The sequence below is a fragment of the Oncorhynchus mykiss genome, chromosome 18 (assembly GCF_013265735.2).
Source record: "Oncorhynchus mykiss isolate Arlee chromosome 18, USDA_OmykA_1.1, whole genome shotgun sequence".
In the NCBI taxonomy this organism is placed as follows: domain Eukaryota; kingdom Metazoa; phylum Chordata; class Actinopteri; order Salmoniformes; family Salmonidae; genus Oncorhynchus; species Oncorhynchus mykiss.
The window spans coordinates 40,333,007-40,353,363 of record NC_048582.1 but is presented as its reverse complement, the minus strand read 5'-3'; the positions used below and the strand labels follow the sequence as shown (position 1 = coordinate 40,353,363).

Below are 20,357 nucleotides of genomic sequence, written 5' to 3'. Positions count from 1 at the left end.
CTGCCCCTCTCTCCCTTATTCTCTGGCCACACTGCCCCTCTCTCCCTTATTCTCTGGCCACACTGCCCCTCTCTCCCTTAATTCTCTGGCCACACTGCCCCTCTCTCCCTTATTCTCTGGCCACACTGCCCCTCTCTCCCTTATTCTCTGGCCACACTGCCCCTCTCTCCCTTATTCCCTGGCCACACTACCCCTCTCTCCCTTATTCTCTGGCCACACTGCCCCTCTCTCCCTTAATTCTCTGGCCACACTGCCCCTCTCTCCCTTATTCTCTGGCCACACTGCCCCTCTCTCCCTTATTCTCTGGCCACACTGCCCCTCTCTCCCTTATTCTCTGGCCACACTACCCCTCTCTCCCTTATTCTCTGGCCACACTACCCCTCTCTCCCTTATTCTCTGGCCACACTACCCCTCTCTCCCTTATTCTCTGGCCACACTGCCCCTCTCTCCCTTATTCTCTGGCCACACTGGGCCGGACCAACTGTCAAGAGAAGGAAGGAAAATGAATGAATACAAAACAATGGGCAATATATTTTGATATCTTTTTTTGCCATTGCTCATATGATTATTACCCTCAACTTGGAAATAACAACTTAATGCAGTACATGTTTTGTGCCAAAATAAGCATTAAAGGTAGACTCAGTGGTAGTGTCATATCCCGGAGTCTGAGTCTCAGTTTAAGCAAATTCTTATGACAAAACAATAGAGCATTTGTATAAAATGACTAGTTGAGGATGGAGAGGGATTATTCAACCCAGGCAGCAGTGGGTGAGAAAGGGCGTCTATGCATCAGGTGTGTCTGTATTAACGTGTCATTGGCATGTCTGTTTCATTATGGGATTAACAACTGCCTTTCTGCTTGTCGTATGTATAAAGGTCACCGCATGCGTCCACATATTTGACTGTGTTATCGGTCTACCTGTCGTTTGGTCAATTTAAGGTCTCAATGAGTCTGTCTATGAGTTTAAATATGCCCGTCTGCCCATTTGTCTGTGAATCTCTCTGTGTCTTGGTTTCACTGCCTGTCTAAATACTTGTTTGTTAATGTCCCTTTTTTATGCTATATTATCCCTTTGTTGTCAATATCTCATTATGTGTAATATACATGTTTCCCATAGCATGTCCAATGAGCTATTCTCTACATATATGCATACAAACTGTACATATTTTTGTATTTGCCTTTCATTTGAATATATCTGTTCCCATCTGTGTATTTCCTTCATCTAGTCACGATATCAGATCACGCCCCAGTCAAACTAACTTTTGCGCAGTGCTGCTGCTTCCCTGTGGCTATGAGCTCACAGCTCTCTTGCAGTTGGACGGCTCAGTGCATCAGAGGCTTCTCAGTGTGTCCTTGGCTACAGCTTTACCTGACCGTTATATCCCCAGTGCCTCCGCCAGCCACAGGTTCCAGTTTTCATTAGCACAGAGATGCTGCTTTTTTTAATCTGGAGAATGGCATTACTGGAGAGATCAGCATCCATCAGTACTGTACGTGCTGAGTATTAGGCTACACACGGTATTAAATTGACTGCCAAAAGATCCTTCTACACGGACCCCTGTTGTAATTTGAGCGTTGCCGTTGGCAAATAACTACATTCCTACCCTGTTCCGATTAGTCAAGGTTTCAATTGGCTATAAAATGCTTATTTCCCATCTTTCCTGTGCTACATTGACACAAATTATTTTTTATAGATGCCCACTTTCTGCTGTATCCAGTAATGCCAGAACAGTCTCAGTTAATCACCCAAGCCTAAGCTATCTTTAAATCATTGTCTCAAAACATCCACCCTTGTCTTTCTCTCTTCTTCTATCCATCCCTTGTCCCTTCATCCCCTCCCACCCCCAATGTATCTCTCTACCTCTCCTCTCTCAACACCCACCCACCCTCACAAACTACAACACAACACAACCAATGTGCATAAACGACAGAAGGATGCCAATGGCAATGCTGACAAACGCAAACCTGTAGTAGTTAAGGCAGATAAACCTATAGTAGTTAAGGCTGCAAAACCTGTAGTAGTTAAGGCGGCAAAGCCTGTAGTAGTTAAGGCGGCAAAACCTGTAGAAGTTAAGGCTGCAAAACCTGTAGTAGTTAAGGCGGCAAAACCTGTAGAAGTTAAGGCTGCAAAACCTGTAGTAGTTAAGGCTGCAAAACCTGTAGTAGTTAAGGCTGCAAAACCTGTAGTAGTTAAGGCGGCAAAACCTGTAGTAGTTAAGGCTGCAAAACCTGTAGTAGTTAAGGCTGCAAAACCTGTAGTAGTTAAGGCTGCAAAACCTGTAGTAGTTAAGGCTGCAAAACCTGTAGTAGTTAAGGCGGCAAAACCTGCCCCATCCAAACCTGCGAAAGCAGAGATTGCCAAGCTTGAGGCCAAAGTTGCCACACCTGCCACAGCCAAACTAGCTAAAACCGAACCTGCTGCCGCCAAGCCCACGAAAGCCAAGCCTTCCCCGGCCAAACAAGCCAAAGCCAAACCAACTGCAATTGAAGTCCTCCTGGCCAAGATCAAACCCACTGCAGTCACACCAGTGGTCAAGCCTACACCTGCCACCAAAAATGGCAGTGGAAAAAAAGTCCATGGCAAGCCTGTAGTAGAGAAGAAACTAAATGGTAATTCCAAGGTCAGTGGCAATGCCAAACCTGTAGTTGAGAAGAAAGTAAAAGGTGAGGCCAAAGTTAATGGCAACGGTAAAACTGCTGAGGATAAGAAAGTTAATGGTGATAGGAAAAGCGGCAGTTACAGAAAAGCTAATGGCAACGGTGTAGGAGCAGCCAAACCTGGAACCACTAAAGCCCCGACAGAAAGAAAAGTCACCAAAGTTCAAATAGAAAAAACTGTGGTCAGCAAAGTGAAACCAGGAAAACCAGAAACCGAAGTCAAAGTTAAAGTAGTAAAAACCGAGATCACTAAAGCCAAACCAACAGAGTCGGTCATCATCAAAGTTCCTCCCTTCACCAAACCTGCACCAAAGAAAGAGCTGCCAGAGAAAACCAAGGTGGCGCTTGATGTAAATAACATCAAATCGATGACCCAAAAAATGCCTCCCTTTGGCAAGACTGCACTCAGTGGCACCGTTGTCCCTGTGCCGGAAAAACCAAAGAAGAAACCGGGCAACGGTTATCAACAGGTACAAACAAAGAGCCCGTGGTGGCAGTCCAGAGCTGTATCTTCCACCTCTCCCTTCTGGGAACCAGGTCGTTCTCCATCCAGATTTTACTGCAAATGTCCGTTCAACAAGCAGACTTGAAGTGTCTGCTTAAAACGGATAATAGTTTTAGTGCCAAGTTTTAGGTCTAAGAGTTTAGACTTTTTTTTCAGACACATTTGGTGCGCAGATAATATTTTTTTTCACACAACGATACATACCTTCACCATGGGTATATTACTTACATACAGTGCCTTGCGAAAGTATTCGGCCCCCTTGAACTTTGCGACCTTTTGCCACATTTCAGGCTTCAAACATACAGATATAAAACTGTACTTTTTTGTGAAGAATCAACAACAAGTGGGACACAATCATGAAGTGGAACGACATTTATTGGATATTTCAAACTTTAACAAATCAAAAACTGAAAAATTGGGCGTGCAAAATTATTCAGCCCCCTTAAGTTAATACTTTCCACAGATTCTCGATTGGATTCAGGTCTGGACTTTGACTTGGCCATTCTAACACCTGGATATGTTTATTTTTGAACCATTCCATTGTAGATTTTGCTTTATGTTTTGGATCATTGTCTTGTTGGAAGACAAATCTCCGTCCCAGTCTCAGGTCTTTTGCAGACTCCATCAGGTTTTCTTCCAGAATGGTCCTGTATTTGGCTCCATCCATCTTCCCATCAATTTTAACCATCTTCCCTGTCCCTGCTGAAGAAAAGCAGGCCCAAACCATGATGCTGCCACCACCATGTTTGACAGTGGGGATGGTGTGTTCAGGGTGATGAGCTGTGTTGCTTTTACGCCAAACATAACGTTTTGCATTGTTGCCAAAAAGTTACATTTTGGTTTCATCTGACCAGAGCACCTTCTTCCACATGTTTGGTGTGTCTCCCAGGTGGCTTGTGGCAAACTTTAAACAACACTTTTTATGGATATCTTTAAGAAATGGCTTTCTTCTTGCCACTCTTCCATAAAGGCCAGATTTGTGCAATATACTGTTGTCCTATGGACAGAGTCTCCCACCTCAGCTGTAGATCTCTGCAGTTCATCCAGAGTGATCATGGGCCTCTTGGCTGCATCTCTGATCAGTCTTCTCCTTGTATGAGCTGAAAGTTTAGAGGGACGGCCAGGTCTTGGTAGATTTGCAGTGGTCTGATACTCCTTCCATTTCAATATTATCGCTTGCACAGTGCTCCTTGGGATGTTTAAAGCTTGGAAAGTCTTGTTGTATCCAAATCCGGCTTTAAAATTCTTCACAACAGTATCTCGGACCTGCCTGGTGTGTTCCTTGTTCTTCATGATGCTCTCTGCGCTTTTAACGGACCTCTGAGACTATCACAGTGCAGGTGCATTTATACGGAGACTTGATTACACACAGGTGGATTGTATTTATCATCATTAGTCATTTAGGTCAACATTGGATCATTCAGAGATCCTCACTGAACTTCTGGAGAGAGTTTGCTGCACTGAAAGTAAAGGGGCTGAATAATTTTGCACGCCCAATTTTTCAGTTTTTGATTTGTTAAAAAAGTTTGAAATATCCAATAAATGTCGTTCCACTTCATGATTGTGTCCCACTTGTTGTTGATTCTTCACAAACAGTTTTATATCTTTATGTTTGAAGCCTGAAATGTGACGAAAGGTCGCAAAGTTCAAGGGGGCCGAATACTTTCGCAAGGCACTGTAGATTACAGTAATACTACAAAGCTGTGACTTATTTGTTTCATAGTCATATCTATAGAATAACTACCTGATTTATACTTGTCTAAATTATACATATCATAATTTACAAATCTTGGATTTACAAATCTATAAAGCTAAAAGATGCAGAGTTTGACGGTTTTGTGACTGCAATGCTTTTTCAACTGAAACCCCCCGAACCACTATAGAATTTAGTGTAAAACCTAGGTGGTGGACAACCTGGACCTCAGAAAGGAAGTTGGCCCATATCAACCTGGACCCTCTCTTCCGTTTATATATCTATATGATGGTGAGAACCTATATGATATAGCGGTGTAACAGACTGTCATATTGACGCATGGCTACCTGTACAGTCTCCTCTCCGTTTCCTTACAAACTCTCCTTCAACGCTCCTGAAACTCCGAATCTGTTCTCAACGTTCACACAAGGCCTGTTGTCTTCTTTTTTATTTATTTTTTTTATCATGAAATAATAACGAAATAATAATGAGCTGTGTGCATGTCTTTCTTACACGGAAAATTGAAGACAGGAAAACGTACCTACCCACACAATCTGCAGACCGCACAACAACATGTTTCCCATTTCTCTCTGTCTTTTCTTCTCTTCAAAACGTGTGTTCACTCAAAGACTGGGGTCCTTGTCCTGATCATATTTGAGTTAAATATGATTGAAGCAGTCTCACAGAAATTAAGCACGCTAAACATGCTTAGGTATCAGTTCAACTTCATTCCGTGTACACCGTAGACCTCTGGCTCGATTACTATTCACATGGGTGAGTATGTTAATGTAATGAAGCGCTAAGATGGTTTCTCAACAAAAGAAGGTGAAATGTCGAAACCATATGTATTACAATTCTCAGATAAGTGTTGAAAACGAGTAACTATTTAGTTATTGCAAATACCTCTGGAACTAGTTGAACTTGTTCTGTGAGGCTGCTTTTTGTGGTACAAACCTTTTCCCGTGTCTCTGGTTAAAGTCTGTCCCACTTCACGGAGGAGACCGAACAAAATATGCATCCACCATTTATAACAGTGATCATCGATTCTCACCAGGATTTGTCAAGTTGAGGCCTTCTCTAAACTTCTGACATCGGCAGAAGAGCAGACTTGGCCTCATGAACCTGTCATGGCATTGTGGCTTTCTTTTTACAGTCGAATTTGTTCAGGGAATTCAAGAAAGACATTTCAGCATGGACAGTTGATCTCGATGATTTCCTAAATCTTGCGGATGGCAACATTTATAGTCGTCAAGATTTTTTGAACTGCGAAAATGTCTTTCTAACTCAAAGTGTATTTTCTACACTTTGAAAACATGTTTTGCCAGAGAACTCGTTGGCAAAACTCATTGTTTTGTCTTTTTACCTGACAAACATCCCCTGTAATGTGTCTCGTCCTTTCTTTAAAAACATCAGTCATGATCCTGACCACCGTTTCTCATTTAAACCTGCCTACCTCCAACTTGGTCCCCCCCCCCCACCTCTTCTTGAACTGACCAATCAGGATGTAGAAACGGCAAATTCTGAGGCTGGCCACACCCCTACAGAGTCGGATTATTATTATGAGGAGGCGGTCCTACAGCCAGAGAGTGAGGTGATTGGACAAGAAGCGACCACTGGCCAGGTAAACCGCACATAGCGAAACAGTGGGAGAAGGCCATCACACTAGTTCAAAAGACTCCCCCAGCTAAAGTTAATACACATTCGTTACTATTATATACTTCCTATTAATTTCTATGTGGAGGTGAGCCCAGCCATCCAGTAGTTTAACAAAGTAGTGTATCAAGTTGTCGCGTACTATAACAATCCTAACCAAAAATTGCCACCATTGCTATGAGACATGCCACACTTTTTCAAAGAGGAATGCACCACATTCATTTTGGCCTATCAAACATTTTCACGTGGCTCTCATTTTCCCTAAACCCAAGATCATTTTTAGTTCTCATATCAAGATTCTATTTGATAACACACTTCGTCTTGAAATGAGAACAAAAAACCTTGAGAAAATGAGAGTCGCATAAGAATATTTGATATACACAACAAAGGAATGGATATCATGCATTCTCGTTTGACAGCATATCTAACTGCATTTTGAGAGGGAATTATAGTGGCTATCCTCAGCCCTATCAGCCTGAATGTGTGACTCTTTCCTCACAGTTCTGTTTTATGTCCTCTTTATTTTATAGGAATATATTCTTTCATTATTATCTTCAAAGAAATGGTAAAACATCGAAATAAATAGGTTACTTTATTTCAATAGCCAGCATTCTATTCAGTCATTTTTTATCTATATAACCAATGTCGGCTCTTTTACTAAATGTTTTACATAACCAGCAGTGGTAAGTTGAATAGATAAAATAACGTATTAATAGCTTTGCAAAATAGCAGCAGCTTTTGTTTTCACAAAGTGGGGTGCTTCACCTCCATTGTGTGTTTGTGTCAGTGAGTCTTAAAAACGAAACTATTATACTGTATGACCTATTAGGGTATTGCTAGCCCACAATTATTCTACTTTCTTTTCTATAACTCAATCATTAGACACAAACACACAAGCTGGTGAAAAACCAGAAAAGCTTTGGTGGAAACATGGCATTATTGTAAGCCTACATGTGTAAGAGATGATGGCCTCAGAAAGACCAGGAGGCCCTTAATGAATTCATGAAGCCTTAAGCTTTCCATGCTTTGGTGAGGAAATTACCTGAAGAACTGGCTGTTCTTTTGATGTCCACCAGGTGTCACTATGCTCTATGTCCCTTTGTCAGTGTATGTGTTACGCAAAAGGTAAGACTTACCACACTCTCTGCCGTCTCCTTTTCTCCCGATATCTCTCTGCTTCTTCATCTGTCATTCACTGTCATCCTTTTCCCTCTATTGACATTACTGTCACTTTACTTTTCATCAATATCTTGGATTTCTTTTCGGTCATCCTCTTCGTCCTCCTCTCTTTCTCTTCCTATCCCTTCTCTCTTTCTCCATCTCTCCTTTTTTTCTCTTCTTTGGCACCTCCATTCCGTCATCGCTCTGCCCCAGGTGGAGGGAACGTTGGTGGCAGAGGAGGTAGAGTTGGCCAAGGCAGGGGGTGAGGTCGAGGCCTTTACTGAGGAGGAGTATGTGACCGGAGACCTGGGCATGAAGGAATATGATTATTCCTACAAGGACTACAACGAGCCCCTGCCTGAGGGAGAGACCGGGGGCAACATGGGCCCCGCTCTGTCCGCTGTGACAGACGAGGGAGGCGTAAGTCACTCCGCTTCCACAGTCTTGATTTCAATCCTAACAGGATGTGAAATATGATTTGTGTATACTCGGTGTATACTCTACTTAGTATGCATACACAAAGAGGTACTAAAGGCGCAGCAAATGATCTGGCTCGGATCTCATTTGTTTTTAATGCCTCTCTATGTGTATGGCTTGATTTGGACTTGCTATTAAGCTTGAGGTTATAGGTCGACCCTGAGGGAAGGATGCCCTGAAGACTTTTTTTGTGAGAAAAGTTGGCGCCCAACGAGGGGCTGGACTTACATGATTTGTTTCTACACTTGTAGACACTGTGGTCTCTTTAGACTACTCTTACGATTACAATACTTCAGACATAAAAACAGGTGAACTTTATTGCTTCTACAACCTTGTAAAAAGCAATATTTTTCAGGCAATCATTTTATGATTCAAACCCACTCTGTTCGTTTTGCCTTTAGTAGTAAAGACCCCCGGTATATATTCTGTCTGCACTGAATGTATCTCTCATTAACACTATGTTGGTATTATCAACCCAGCGCACATCATTTGCAGGCATGTCTCCTGTAACTTGATTACGATCCATTAATTTATTCAGTTTGATAAGGAGCTACAAAATGTCCTATGTAACGATGCCATTGAGAAATGGATAACCGTTGAAATAGTCCCCTTGCTTTTACAAACAAACGCTACAACAGCTCATTTCGCCAAGGGCCGTGCCATAGAACAATTTTGAGCTACCTTAGGGTCACGTGTGAACCAACTGTCCTCATGTCGTTGCTTTTATGACTATTTCCCACCTCTATGATTATTTCTACCTCACTCTGTTGGCTGCACGTCACGCCGGCAGGTTTGACCAAAGCTCTTGGTGGAGTGTGTGTCGGGTCTGTAGGCATATGCATTGACTGTGCTGTATTGTGGGTTACATGTGTGTTTTCCTCAGGCCTCAGTGAGCGCCGTAAAAGGCGAGAAGGGAGAGCCTGCTGTCCTTGAGCCTGTGAGTTGCCATTCACGTTGTCGTTGAGTTATTCTAGCTACTCCCGTGCACTGTGACCTCCCCATCTACAGGGGGCACCACCATAAGCTTCACAAGAAGCAGTTTAGCGTTCCATTTGGGATTTCTATGGGAAGAATTTTAAATGCCACCCCCTCTCTCACACTCTCCGTGTTTTTGCGTTCTTCACAGGGTATGTTGATTGAGGGACCTCCGGGACCAGAGGGACAGGCAGTAAGTGCACTTCGTCCGCCTCTTTCTACTGAATTGTGTCTGGTAGAATAGAACACCTTTACTTACTGTACTCGCCCCACCATCCTCTCCTTCTCTCTTAGGGTCTCCCGGGACCTAATGGCCCATCTGGCCCTCCTGGCTCTGTCGGTGATCCTGGCGAGAGGGTGAGTCTTAATCTTTATATTTATGTCTGTGGTTCTGATAAAGTTCTATTTTCTATCCGGGTTTGTCGATGGTTGAGATGTAGTTGTCTTGTTGTGGAGGCTGACTGGGCTGTGCTGGTTTCTCCTCCCGTAGGGCCTCCCTGGAAAGGCTGGTATCGCTGGTGCCGATGGGGTGCCAGGCCCTCCTGGAACGTCCGTCATGCTGCCCGTGAGTGCCCTCCTGTCAATCGTCTCCAAGACCCACCCTTACATCACCTCCTGACCTCTGTTTCTGTCCCTCTCCTTCTCTCACTCTGTTTTCTCTCATTGACCCTTCAATCCTCCCTCCCATGCTCCACCTCAGTATTATTTACTCCTCCTATTAGGACAATGGGTTGAAGATGTTGTATTTGGTGACCATTTTTTTCCCTCTCTGTAGTTCCGTTTCGGAAGCAGTGGAGGTGACAAGGGTCCTATGGTCTCAGCGCAGGAAGCCCAGGCTCAGGCCATTCTGTCTCAGGCCAGGGTGAGTGATGAGAGGTTAACACTGTCCGTCCCACTGGTTTATCACACAGCTTTAGCGCGCTCGACAAAACACCCCAAAATGATTTAACAAACACAACATCAGGACAACATGCAGGTTGAACACAATCTCTTTCGGGCAGTGTTCTTTAAGAGGTTCTCATGTTGTTCTTCAGCGTGTGTTCAAGAATAGTCTGAGTAATGGGTAAGTGCTGACATCTTGTTTGTTTCTCCTTTCTCCTAGCTGGCTCTGAAGGGACCACCCGGACCAATGGGCTACACTGGACGCACAGGACCCCTGGTGTGTACCGTCACCCTTCCTCCATCGCATTTCCTTCATTCACAATCAAACGATGTGCCAGAATATTGACCATATACTGATGGTCCCCCAGATCGTCAAGGAGATGAAGGAAACAGAGTGGCTGGGCTATTCGACGGACGTCTGTGTGTTGCTCCGCAGTAATGATGGTTTCTGTTCTATCTCAGGGTACCCCTGGAAGTGCTGGGCTGAAGGGTGAAGGTGGGGATCCTGGACCTCAGGTAAAGAGATATCCCAGAACCACGTCCGTGGACCTCTTTCCCCTTGTCTGGCTCTGACCACAGACGGGCTTTATGTAGGTTCCTTTACACCACTGTAGTGCTGGTCAGTTCCAAAGAGACGGTTGTTTTTCCTCAACTGTAAAGTGGAGGTAGAGACTGTTTCTCTGTATGTGTTTATTATTGATACTCAATTCAGACAGGCATTCATCACAGACATCTATTTTGTTCTTCAGGGCCCCAGAGGACCACAGGGTTTGAGCGGACCTCCCGGCAAATCAGGAAGAAGGGTAAGTGAGCGCCGTCTGATCCCCGTGACTGTCTTTACGGATGCGGCCGAAACGGCAGCCTATTCCGTATGCGCCCTGGTCAAAAGTAGTGCACTTCGTAGGGAATAAGGTGCCCTTTCGGATTCACTCTATGACTACCTTCCAATGTTGATACGTGCATACTGCTTGTATGCGTGCCAGTACATTACTTCACGCTAAGTGGTGTGCTATGTCTACAGCCATGCAGATTAGATTCTGTGACAGAAGATGTGAACGCTGTGGTTCCCTCTCTCCTCAGGGTCGTGCTGGAGCTGATGGAGCCAGGGGCATGCCAGGAGAGGGTGGGCCTAAGGCAAGCTCTCAGCTGCTAGTTTCGTTGTAAACATCATTTGTGTCTTTTCTTCCCAATTCTGTTTCTATGATCACGCATTTCTTTGAAACTGTCTCTGTGTGGTCAGCACTTTGCATGTGGGCTGCTTTTTAAACATGGTTCAGGTCACATTTGATATTTTTCCGTTCTCAGTGTGGATTGTATGTGACTCAGACTTCCAACTGTGTCTCGAACACGCCACGGTATTGTGTTGTTGCTACTGTGCTCTAATTCGTTTTCTCCGCCACCTTACACGACGTGTCTGTCTCTGGCAGGGTGACCGCGGTTTCGATGGCCTGCCTGGATTGCCTGGGGACAAAGGACACCGGGTGAGTTCAAGGTCAAAGGTCAACACAGCACACCACCTTAGAAATATAGTAGAGGACTCATCAAAGAGAGGTTGATTATCAAATGAATGGAAATCGTGTTACATCAAGGGATTGGGAAAACCAACCAACTCGGTCTGGATCTATTGTGACTCAAGATTATGAACCAGGAAGGAGGATCCTGTCCAATCAAATCAAAGAAAACAGAGTGAAATAGATATGTGGTTAAGCATGCTGTTGTTTAATTTGTTTTCCCTCCCTCTCTGTTCCACCATTCTAGGGTGATACCGGAGGATTGGGACCCCAAGGAGGTCCTGGAGAGGACGGAGAGAGGGTAAGTAGTTTGGCGTAACATCAGACATGGACCTATCAGTCCCATGTCCCCATAGAGATCCGTACAACTCTGAGTCTATCAGCCAGAACTACAGTGGCCACTTAACCTATAACTTCACACACTGAGTTTACCTTCATTTTTAACGTGATCCTGTTTATCTGTCAACCTCCTTCCTCACATTCTGTCTCTGTCATTCACCTTTGTCTGTCTGTGTCTGTTGTTCCCAGGGAGACGACGGAGACATCGGACCCAGAGGACTTCCAGGTGAACCAGTGAGTGTGTTTCTGACACTACCGTTGACATTGGCTCCTTTGGCTCATTGGCTCACTACCGTCGTCACCATTCCATGTTTTTGGGTGTATTATGTTTGTTTATAGCGACTAGCTGTTTTAGCTTGCTGGTTATTGACCAGTTCCAGGCTCCTTCTCTCTGTGTTAAGTCAACGTGTTGATTTGCTCTTGTCTTTAGGGACCTCGTGGTTTGCTCGGTCCTAAAGGTCCGAACGGAATCTCCGGACCTCCTGTACGTACACACATTGGTGCACCACATTGGAATGTCAGGTTCACTCATAAAACCACTTGGCTGTGAAGCTACACTGCAGAAAGTAAAATCTAACCAAGCCTAAATATCTTATATTGAGTGATAATTAACTTAACATTTGTGTTATTTTCTTATTTTTTTGTAACAAACTCAATTATCTAACATCATTGGTAGATAATTTTGCTTATTTTAACCTACAAAAGGCTTAATATAAGTAATGTGTCTTATTTCAAGATAAAACAAAATATATTTTATATTAATTGTAGTATTAAGTTAAATATCTTGAAATAAGATCAATTACTAGTATTAAGCCTTTTTTAGGTTAAAATAAGCTATAATTATGCAAAATTATGCCAATGACAGTGCCCCTTAAAACATTACCATGACCAAGCAAACCCTGCACTGGGATAGTTTCACTATCTCCCAGAATGACTCCTTTACCCTCATACTACCCCTGGAAGTACTAAACACCCCTAAAGTAGGCAACTATATGACCTGGAACCACAGTGGAACAGTGCCAGTAGACCACATCACCCTCATGCCAGTCCCTAAAACGGCCCTACAGTATAGGGTCGTGCTCATCTCACTTGTACACATCTAGACAGTAATTTTGTAGCAGGCTATTTAAGGTCATGTGTGTTGTTTACCCTGAATTGATAACTAGCAATCTTTTCTATTTATTCAATGTGTTATTTTCTTTTTCCTCTCTCAGGGTGTGCGTGGAAACGACGGGCCCCACGGTCCTAAAGGAAACCTGGTCAGTGACAGTGAATGTTTTTCCGTCCTCTTGTCCTCGGTGGACATATTGGTGTATTCCCATTGAGAGCAAACGATTCTTAAAGCCTCAAACCATCTATTCTCTCTTCCTCCTCGCTCCCCTTTTCTCTCTCAGGGTCCCCAAGGAGAGCCAGGCCCCCCAGGGCAGCAGGGTACCTCAGGAACACAGGTGAGAGATGCCGCAGAGCAGGGGCCACGTCATTGGGGACAGATTTTAGCTAATTGAAACACTTGAAAAGAACTCATTATACTATTCTCATTGTCTTCTCCTTACAATGTTGTAGGGTTACAACTGTAATCTGTGGTATTGCATCAATCTGATCTCTGACCAGATCTGACCGTATGACATGTGATTGTTTCAGGGAATGCCAGGACCACAGGGAGCCCATGGGCCCCCAGGAGAAAAGGTAAAATAACAGAGTGATCCATGACTGTGGTGTGTGTAATTACTACGTTATGAACCTCCATACAGATATTCAGTGTCCGACCGGCTTGACGTTTGTCTCCATAACATGTCACCACCAGCGGAACGCCATGGCGCGTCCTATTCAGAATAGGAATTTAGCCAGGAACGATTAAGGAGACAGAATATCTAATTTTGAAGGTGTATCGTTTACTTTGTTTCTTAGTTGATGACAATGTTGTTGTCAGTACTGTCGTCAGTAAGCCGGTCAGCTCACGCCTTTCCTCTCGTCTCCTCTCCCAGGGCCCCACAGGGAAACCCGGTCTGCCAGGCATGTCCGGAGCCGACGGCCCCCCTGTAAGTCCCAATCTCACTGGTTTATATTGGACTCATCAGTACCGCATGTTCTAATGGAACAATGAAAACGTTACTGGTGATCTGCGGTCGTTTTAGCTTGAGATGAAAGCACTTTATTGCATTTTCATGGAACACAGTGGTAAGAGTAAGTGATCAGCACATGTTGAATTGAAGTTGCCCCCGTGCCTCTCTTGACCTCTGCTACTCTCTTCCCCTCACAGGGTCACCCAGGAAAGGAGGGACCTGTTGGCACCAAAGGAAACCAGGTGAGTTCCTCTAGTCATCTTTCTCCTGCAAAGTATTGATAGAATGTAGTCAACTTCCCCACCAAAATACCCCACCGCGTCATATGCAAGATGGCCGCCTAATTGTTGTGTCTTACACGGTTGTGTCTTTGTGTGAGGTAGTGCACCATTAACCCTCTCTCCTATCTTTATACAGGGCCCCAACGGTCCTCAGGGAACTATTGGCTATCCTGGCCCTCGTGGCATTAAGGTGAGCTTAGTGCTGTGGCTAAAAATCGTCATTCAATGTTATTCATTTGTGACGATAATGCCTGATTAATGACTGACCTCCTAATCGTGTTGTAATTGCAGGGAACTCAAGGTATCCGTGGACTGAAGGGTCACAAAGGAGAGAAGGTAGGTGACCTCATCCAGTGTATCACTGATTGACAAATAGTATATGTGACAATAAAACATCCTATTTTATTTTGGTAGTTTTGATTAGGATCCCCGTTAGCTGTTTGCGAAAGCAGCAGCTACTCTTCCTGGGGTCCAACGCACAACATGAAGCATGACATAATACAGAACATGAATAGACAACAACAGCTCAAGGGCAGGACTACATTGATTAAGAGTCAAAGAAGTAGCCTTACTTTGAGTACTGATGCTGGGGTGTTAAAAGTGGTGTACAGTGTTGGTCTTGTGTCAAGATGACAGCAATGCCGTGGGTGAACACCTCTTAAACATTTATGGTAGAATTTGGGTTGGACTGATGGACATACCTTTAGAAATGTTGTAAAGTTATGTCTCTCAGCCCACAAACGTTTATTTTGTGAACAACAAAGTCAGCCCCAGTACTTTTAGTTTAGGACCACTAGGGGGCGTACTGGGAAAGACTTTCAGACAGCAAAGCCACACAGGTGTCAAGTTATTTGTCTCTCTCGCCGACCTTAACATGAGAAGACATTGATACGGCGTTTAGTACTTTTCATATGATTCCACAAACATTTCCATCATTCTTTATGTTGTAAGAGTTCACAGAAAGACTTTATTTGAATTTGTGCATTTGAGTCGCCACATGAAACGCTTGATTGACCATAAATATAAAGCCTTTTAGCTTAACCTCAGTTGTCTTTTTTAGGGAGAAGATGGCTTCCCTGGAATCAAAGGAGACTTTGGTGTCAAGGGGGAGAGAGTAAGATTCATTTAGTTTATTAAATGATTCCTCTAAATAATTGTATTCAAGTATTATGTCTTGTTTTACAAGGTCATGTTAAATGTTGCACAGTTATTTGGGATGTTTTTTTTTTATCTTGTGGTTATTTTTATACAATTGAATTACAATTTTTAGGTTCATGGATTGATTTGCCCTTAATTGATGCGCATGTGTTTTCTGTACCAGTGTTGATTGTTTCCATGTGTGTTCCTGCTGACAGGGAGAGGGTGGAGTGCCCGGCCCCAGGGGAGAGGACGGTCCCGAGGGGCCAAAGGGCCGCGTTGGCCCCCCTGGCGAGCTTGGACCCATCGGCCTGGTCGGAGAGAAGGTGAGAGGAGGGTTCATATTCCCTAGAACAGACGTTGGTTTATCTCATAACACATCTACCTGGTTGGCTAGTTTTTGTCATTTTGATTGGTTCGTCATAGGGTCATTGATGACTGTATCTGATTGCAGGGTAAACTTGGTGTCCCTGGACTTCCTGGCTATCCTGGAAGACTTGGACCTAAGGTAACGTCGACCCTGGTTTCCTTCTAACAATTACACGTTAGCTTATTAAAGGGACTGACAATATGGAAGCTGGGTTAACCAATGCTTCATGTGTTTTCAGGGCTCCCTCGGTTTCCCAGGATTCCCTGGGACCAACGGCGAGAAAGGAACAAGGGTAAGGTTGCTAACGACGGGAATTAAAACTCTGTTCCGCTGTCAAGTCAAATTGTCACGCTATGTACTGCGCGCGACGTAATCCGTGTATAACGCCAACTGCGCCGGAGTTGACGCTGATGTTGCCTGTGTGTCTGTCTCACGGAGTCTGTGTTTCTTCAGGGTCTGATTGGAAAGCTGGGACCCAGAGGACAAAGAGGACCAACGGTACAGTTCTACTCTACTCTTCTCAATCCCACTTATCTATAACACTGTTGATTATCAAAGTCTCTCTTTATAGCTCATCCACCACTGATTTCACCAGGGCTCGTATTGGATAAGGAGCAAACAACAGTTTGCTTAGTTTACAGAGATGAACCAACTAGAAGTGGATCAGAACCACTCAACCAAATGCCCATATTATTCCTAATTGATTCTCCAACTCCCTCCAATAGGGCCCCAGAGGTCAGAGAGGACCGAGAGGATCTACTGGCAAACCAGGCGCCAAAGTAAGACAATATCTTTAATACAATATCGATAGTACAATATCTACAATACAAAATCAACAATACATCCATCACAGACAATTGTGACAAAGGAGATTTATGGAGGTTAACGCTCAACAGCACTGCCAGTTCACCTACAGGCCACCATGTCATAATAAGACTGTAATATTGGTTAGCTGCATCGATGGTAATAACTCTGAGCTTCTATCGCTTTCTTTTTACTAGGGTACATCAGGAAGTGACGGCCCATCTGGTCCACCAGGAGAGAGGGTAGGTTGTCTGAGCTATCATTTATTTGTTTACTGGTAGACACTTTGTCGTGACACTATAGCATACCTGTTGTTGTGACACTTATACCTGTCCTCCTCCCATTGTATCTTTCAGGGACTGCCCGGACCTCAAGGAGCAAACGGTTTCCCGGGGCCAAAGGGACCTCCCGTAAGGCTATTATATCCACTCTGTATAGCTAGATTCATTTCAGATGTATTTTTATTAGTAGAGTTTGAAACTTCTTTCCCTTAACCCTTTTCTATTTCCTACCCAGGGACCACCAGGGAAGGATGGACTGCCCGGACACCCTGGACAGAGAGGAGAAGTTGTAAGTCTGTTTCCTTGTCTGGAGCATGCGGCCATGTGGGGTACAAGCTATCGGGAATATATGGATCTCATAAACAGTGCCATGTCTTTTGCTACGTTGTGTTCTTTTAAATCAAAAAGTTTATCTACCGTTACTTCCTCACACGATAAACACGTTTACCTACACTGATTGCATTAGGGGTTACGCAAGGCTCTATTCAAGGCCCAATTCATTTTGTTTTCTCTTCCACAGGGATTCCAAGGGAAGACTGGGCCACCCGGACCTCCAGGTGTTGTTGGACCTCAAGTAAGATTAATGCAACATTTCTTTATTAACATTGTCCAGTGTCCAATGTATGGATTTGATCCAATGTATGGATTTGATCCAATGTATGGATTTGATCCAATGTATGGATTTGATCCAATGTATGGATTCACCTACACCATTCACTTTCCATCTTCATTACTCCTCTTCATTGTCCCAGGGTCCCTCAGGAGAGACTGGACCCCTGGGCGAGCGCGGTCACCCCGGGCCTCCAGGACCACCAGGCGAGCAAGGACTCTCCGGACCCTCTGGCAAGGAGGGAACTAAGGGAGACCCTGGTCCCCAAGGCGGCCCCGGCAAAGATGGACCCCCAGGACTGAGAGGCTTCCCCGGAGAGAGAGGAATGCCTGGAACCCCGGTTAGCAGTCTGACCAATACACTTTCTGTGTCTGATACCCTATTCTCTATGTCCCAGGGTGAGATGTCATATTGTATATAGATTGCACATTTAGTGTTTTAACATGTTCCTGTCTGCTTTTTAGGGAGGCGGCGGACTGAAAGGAAGCGAAGGCCCAGCAGGACCTCCCGGAACAGCTGTACGTCTGACAATAATTACATCTGAAATGACTCATTGTGAAATAATGTCATGCACAGTACTTGTTGACGTCCACATAACCTTGGCTTTAATCACATCTGTAATCATACCTGTGCAGGGATCCCCAGGCGAGAGAGGGCAGGGAGGCAGTGGAGGCCCCATCGGACCCCCAGGAAGACCTGGCCCCCAGGGGCCTCCAGGACCATCAGGAGAGAAGGGCGTGCCCGTGAGTACTTTTACAAAACATATCCAATGTACAGAGCTGTGATGTCAGACCGAGTCATTGTTCTTCTCTATTCTCTATGTCTTATATGTTCTCTCCCCCACCACCTTCCCTCTCAGGGGGAGAAAGGTCCGATCGGCCCGGCTGGTCGTGACGGTGTCCAGGGCCCAGTGGGTCTGCCAGGTGCTGCCGGATCCATCGGAGTTCCAGGAGAGGACGGAGACAAGGCCAGTAACCACCGTGATATCTCCATCACATATTCTAATTACTGGGTTTACCACGTGAGACGATATCACAATGCTCATTTCAAACCTCTCGTAACAAAAGCTTTTGTGGTGGATTTTTTGGGATTACAGGGTGAGGTTGGAGAGCACGGCCAGAAGGGAGCGAAGGGCGGCAAAGGAGAGCATGTGAGAGACATTACCGCCATTCTTTTACTGTCTGCTCCTTATCTCTATTGTGTCTGAACAAGATACTGTACGTATGACTGTCTCTGCTAAAGTACAGTGACGCCATTTGCTCACGGTGAGACATTGTGTGTCAACAGGGTCCTCCCGGTCCACCAGGGCCAATGGGTCCACTCGGTCAACCCGGTGCTGCTGTAAGTAGAAACTCCATCAACAGACAGTGTGTTATCAATATTGCATCGGACACATAGGAATTCATAGCATTGGTGCCCCTCGGAGGTGTTGCCTTCAATATTCCCCTCTCTCTGTCTCCATTGTTCAGGGAGCTGATGGAGAACTAGGAGCCAGAGGTCAGCAGGGGCCATTTGGAGCCAAGGGAGATGAAGGATCAAGAGGATTCCCAGGGGCCCCAGGTCCCATTGGACTGCAGGTATGATGATGGATTTCTGTTGTGACTACATGATTTTAGCCACATTACGTTAGTCTTGTGATTGTGACTCAATAGGTCAATGGCATCTCTAACCGTGAATGTATCTTGTAGGGATTGCCAGGCCCATCAGGAGAGAAGGGAGAGACGGGAGATGTCGGACCAATGGTGAGTGTCGACGACAAATTGGAGCAACCCAACAGATGATTGGATCTCATCATTATTAAGCCAATCGTAATAGTTCAGGAAGAGGTATTGCTAGCATGAATCACACTAGGATATTGCTCATCTCATCCTATCCGTCTCTTTAGGGTCCACCTGGCCCCCCAGGACCCCGTGGCCCTGCTGGTTCAAGCGGCGCTGACGTGAGTACCAATCTTCTCTCAAAACCTTCCAGAAGTTTCTCCTCGCCGTAGAATAATCATATTGAATGATTTCATTGTAATGGAGTTTTTATGCTACTGGTGATATTATGAAGTCATCCCACATGAAGACCTAGTCTCCCTGTTGATTTGAAGTCATATATGTTACTATGGGTATGACTCTTGTTGTTTTGACATTATTGATGCAATTATGTTTATTTTTTAATTCAGGGTCCTCAAGGTCCTCCTGGTGGTGTGGGTAACCCTGGAAACCTGGGAGATAAGGTAAACGTAAATTCACACGAACTTGATTGAAATGCTCCGTTGTAATCATCAGAGTATGCGTTTGTGTGTACACGTTCTGAGAACTGAAAACGTTGTGTTGACAGGGAGAGCCTGGCGAAGCCGGACCACCTGGAATCGGAGGAGAGCCAGGAAAGAAAGTGAGACATAGATCTTTTGGTTCTACTGTATTGTCCCGTACGCACGTATTTTGTTTCTATACATGGGATGCATTGCACGGCGAGTGACAGTGTTGTTGTCCAATGGCAGGGCCCACGTGGAGAACACGGAGACAAGGGAGAGGCGGGACAACCTGGTACCTCTGGCCCTGCTGGTGGAAGAGGAGGCCCTGGAGACGACGGACCCAAGGGAAACCCTGTACGTCAAATATACTCAACAGATAAATCTAGTAATACAACTTGTACTGACCACACTAGATGTTTCAGTGTCTGACGTTATGCCATTGTGTCTCTCTCCTAGGGCCCTGTTGGTTTCCCAGGCGACCCCGGGCCCCCTGGTGAACTCGGCCCCAGAGTGAGTATCTAAAACGCTCGTCACGCACGTTTCATTTGATCTGTTTTGTTGTGGTGAGACAGATATTCCAATTTGTGTGTTTGTAGCGTTTCATACCGCTGGTGTATCTATGAATGAGTGTCTTGTTCTATCAACAAACCCCAGGAAGTATCTACTCTTAACGCCGTCGTAGCAACGGCCACATCTCTGATAACTCTGTCTTCT

The 20,357-nt window shown here is 44.8% G+C and overlaps 1 protein-coding gene across 6 annotated transcripts in view; it reads left to right on the top strand.

Annotated features, from left to right (window-relative positions):
* LOC110496231 (collagen alpha-1(XI) chain) overlaps positions 1–20,357 on the top strand; it is a 50,134-nt gene that overhangs the window by 15,815 nt on the left and 13,962 nt on the right. Inside the window, exons 6-51 of one of the 6 annotated variants that reach the window (XM_036952790.1) lie at positions 1,936–3,129; positions 6,359–6,478; positions 7,885–8,091; positions 9,032–9,085; positions 9,275–9,316; positions 9,418–9,480; positions 9,614–9,688; positions 9,899–9,985; positions 10,226–10,282; positions 10,468–10,521; positions 10,755–10,808; positions 11,086–11,139; positions 11,433–11,486; positions 11,764–11,817; positions 12,045–12,089; positions 12,286–12,339; positions 13,070–13,114; positions 13,250–13,303; positions 13,497–13,541; positions 13,841–13,894; positions 14,116–14,160; positions 14,336–14,389; positions 14,491–14,535; positions 15,260–15,313; positions 15,555–15,662; positions 15,791–15,844; positions 15,945–15,998; positions 16,160–16,204; positions 16,432–16,485; positions 16,708–16,752; positions 16,867–16,920; positions 17,027–17,080; positions 17,312–17,365; positions 17,544–17,741; positions 17,866–17,919; positions 18,037–18,144; positions 18,261–18,368; positions 18,498–18,551; positions 18,689–18,742; positions 18,871–18,978; positions 19,090–19,143; positions 19,287–19,340; positions 19,569–19,622; positions 19,727–19,780; positions 19,890–19,997; positions 20,100–20,153. In XM_036952790.1, the coding sequence (XP_036808685.1) occupies positions 1,936–3,129; positions 6,359–6,478; positions 7,885–8,091; positions 9,032–9,085; positions 9,275–9,316; positions 9,418–9,480; positions 9,614–9,688; positions 9,899–9,985; positions 10,226–10,282; positions 10,468–10,521; positions 10,755–10,808; positions 11,086–11,139; positions 11,433–11,486; positions 11,764–11,817; positions 12,045–12,089; positions 12,286–12,339; positions 13,070–13,114; positions 13,250–13,303; positions 13,497–13,541; positions 13,841–13,894; positions 14,116–14,160; positions 14,336–14,389; positions 14,491–14,535; positions 15,260–15,313; positions 15,555–15,662; positions 15,791–15,844; positions 15,945–15,998; positions 16,160–16,204; positions 16,432–16,485; positions 16,708–16,752; positions 16,867–16,920; positions 17,027–17,080; positions 17,312–17,365; positions 17,544–17,741; positions 17,866–17,919; positions 18,037–18,144; positions 18,261–18,368; positions 18,498–18,551; positions 18,689–18,742; positions 18,871–18,978; positions 19,090–19,143; positions 19,287–19,340; positions 19,569–19,622; positions 19,727–19,780; positions 19,890–19,997; positions 20,100–20,153 (4,248 nt within the window). Of the gene's footprint in view, positions 1–1,932; positions 3,130–6,358; positions 6,479–7,884; positions 8,092–9,031; positions 9,086–9,274; positions 9,317–9,417; positions 9,481–9,613; positions 9,689–9,898; positions 9,986–10,225; positions 10,283–10,467; positions 10,522–10,754; positions 10,809–11,085; positions 11,140–11,432; positions 11,487–11,763; positions 11,818–12,044; positions 12,090–12,285; positions 12,340–13,069; positions 13,115–13,249; positions 13,304–13,496; positions 13,542–13,840; positions 13,895–14,115; positions 14,161–14,335; positions 14,390–14,490; positions 14,536–15,259; positions 15,314–15,554; positions 15,663–15,790; positions 15,845–15,944; positions 15,999–16,159; positions 16,205–16,431; positions 16,486–16,707; positions 16,753–16,866; positions 16,921–17,026; positions 17,081–17,311; positions 17,366–17,543; positions 17,742–17,865; positions 17,920–18,036; positions 18,145–18,260; positions 18,369–18,497; positions 18,552–18,688; positions 18,743–18,870; positions 18,979–19,089; positions 19,144–19,286; positions 19,341–19,568; positions 19,623–19,726; positions 19,781–19,889; positions 19,998–20,099; positions 20,154–20,357 lie in introns of all 6 variants that reach the window. The other 5 variants (XM_036952789.1, XM_036952791.1, XM_036952792.1 and 2 more) reach the window with 5 other exon arrangements.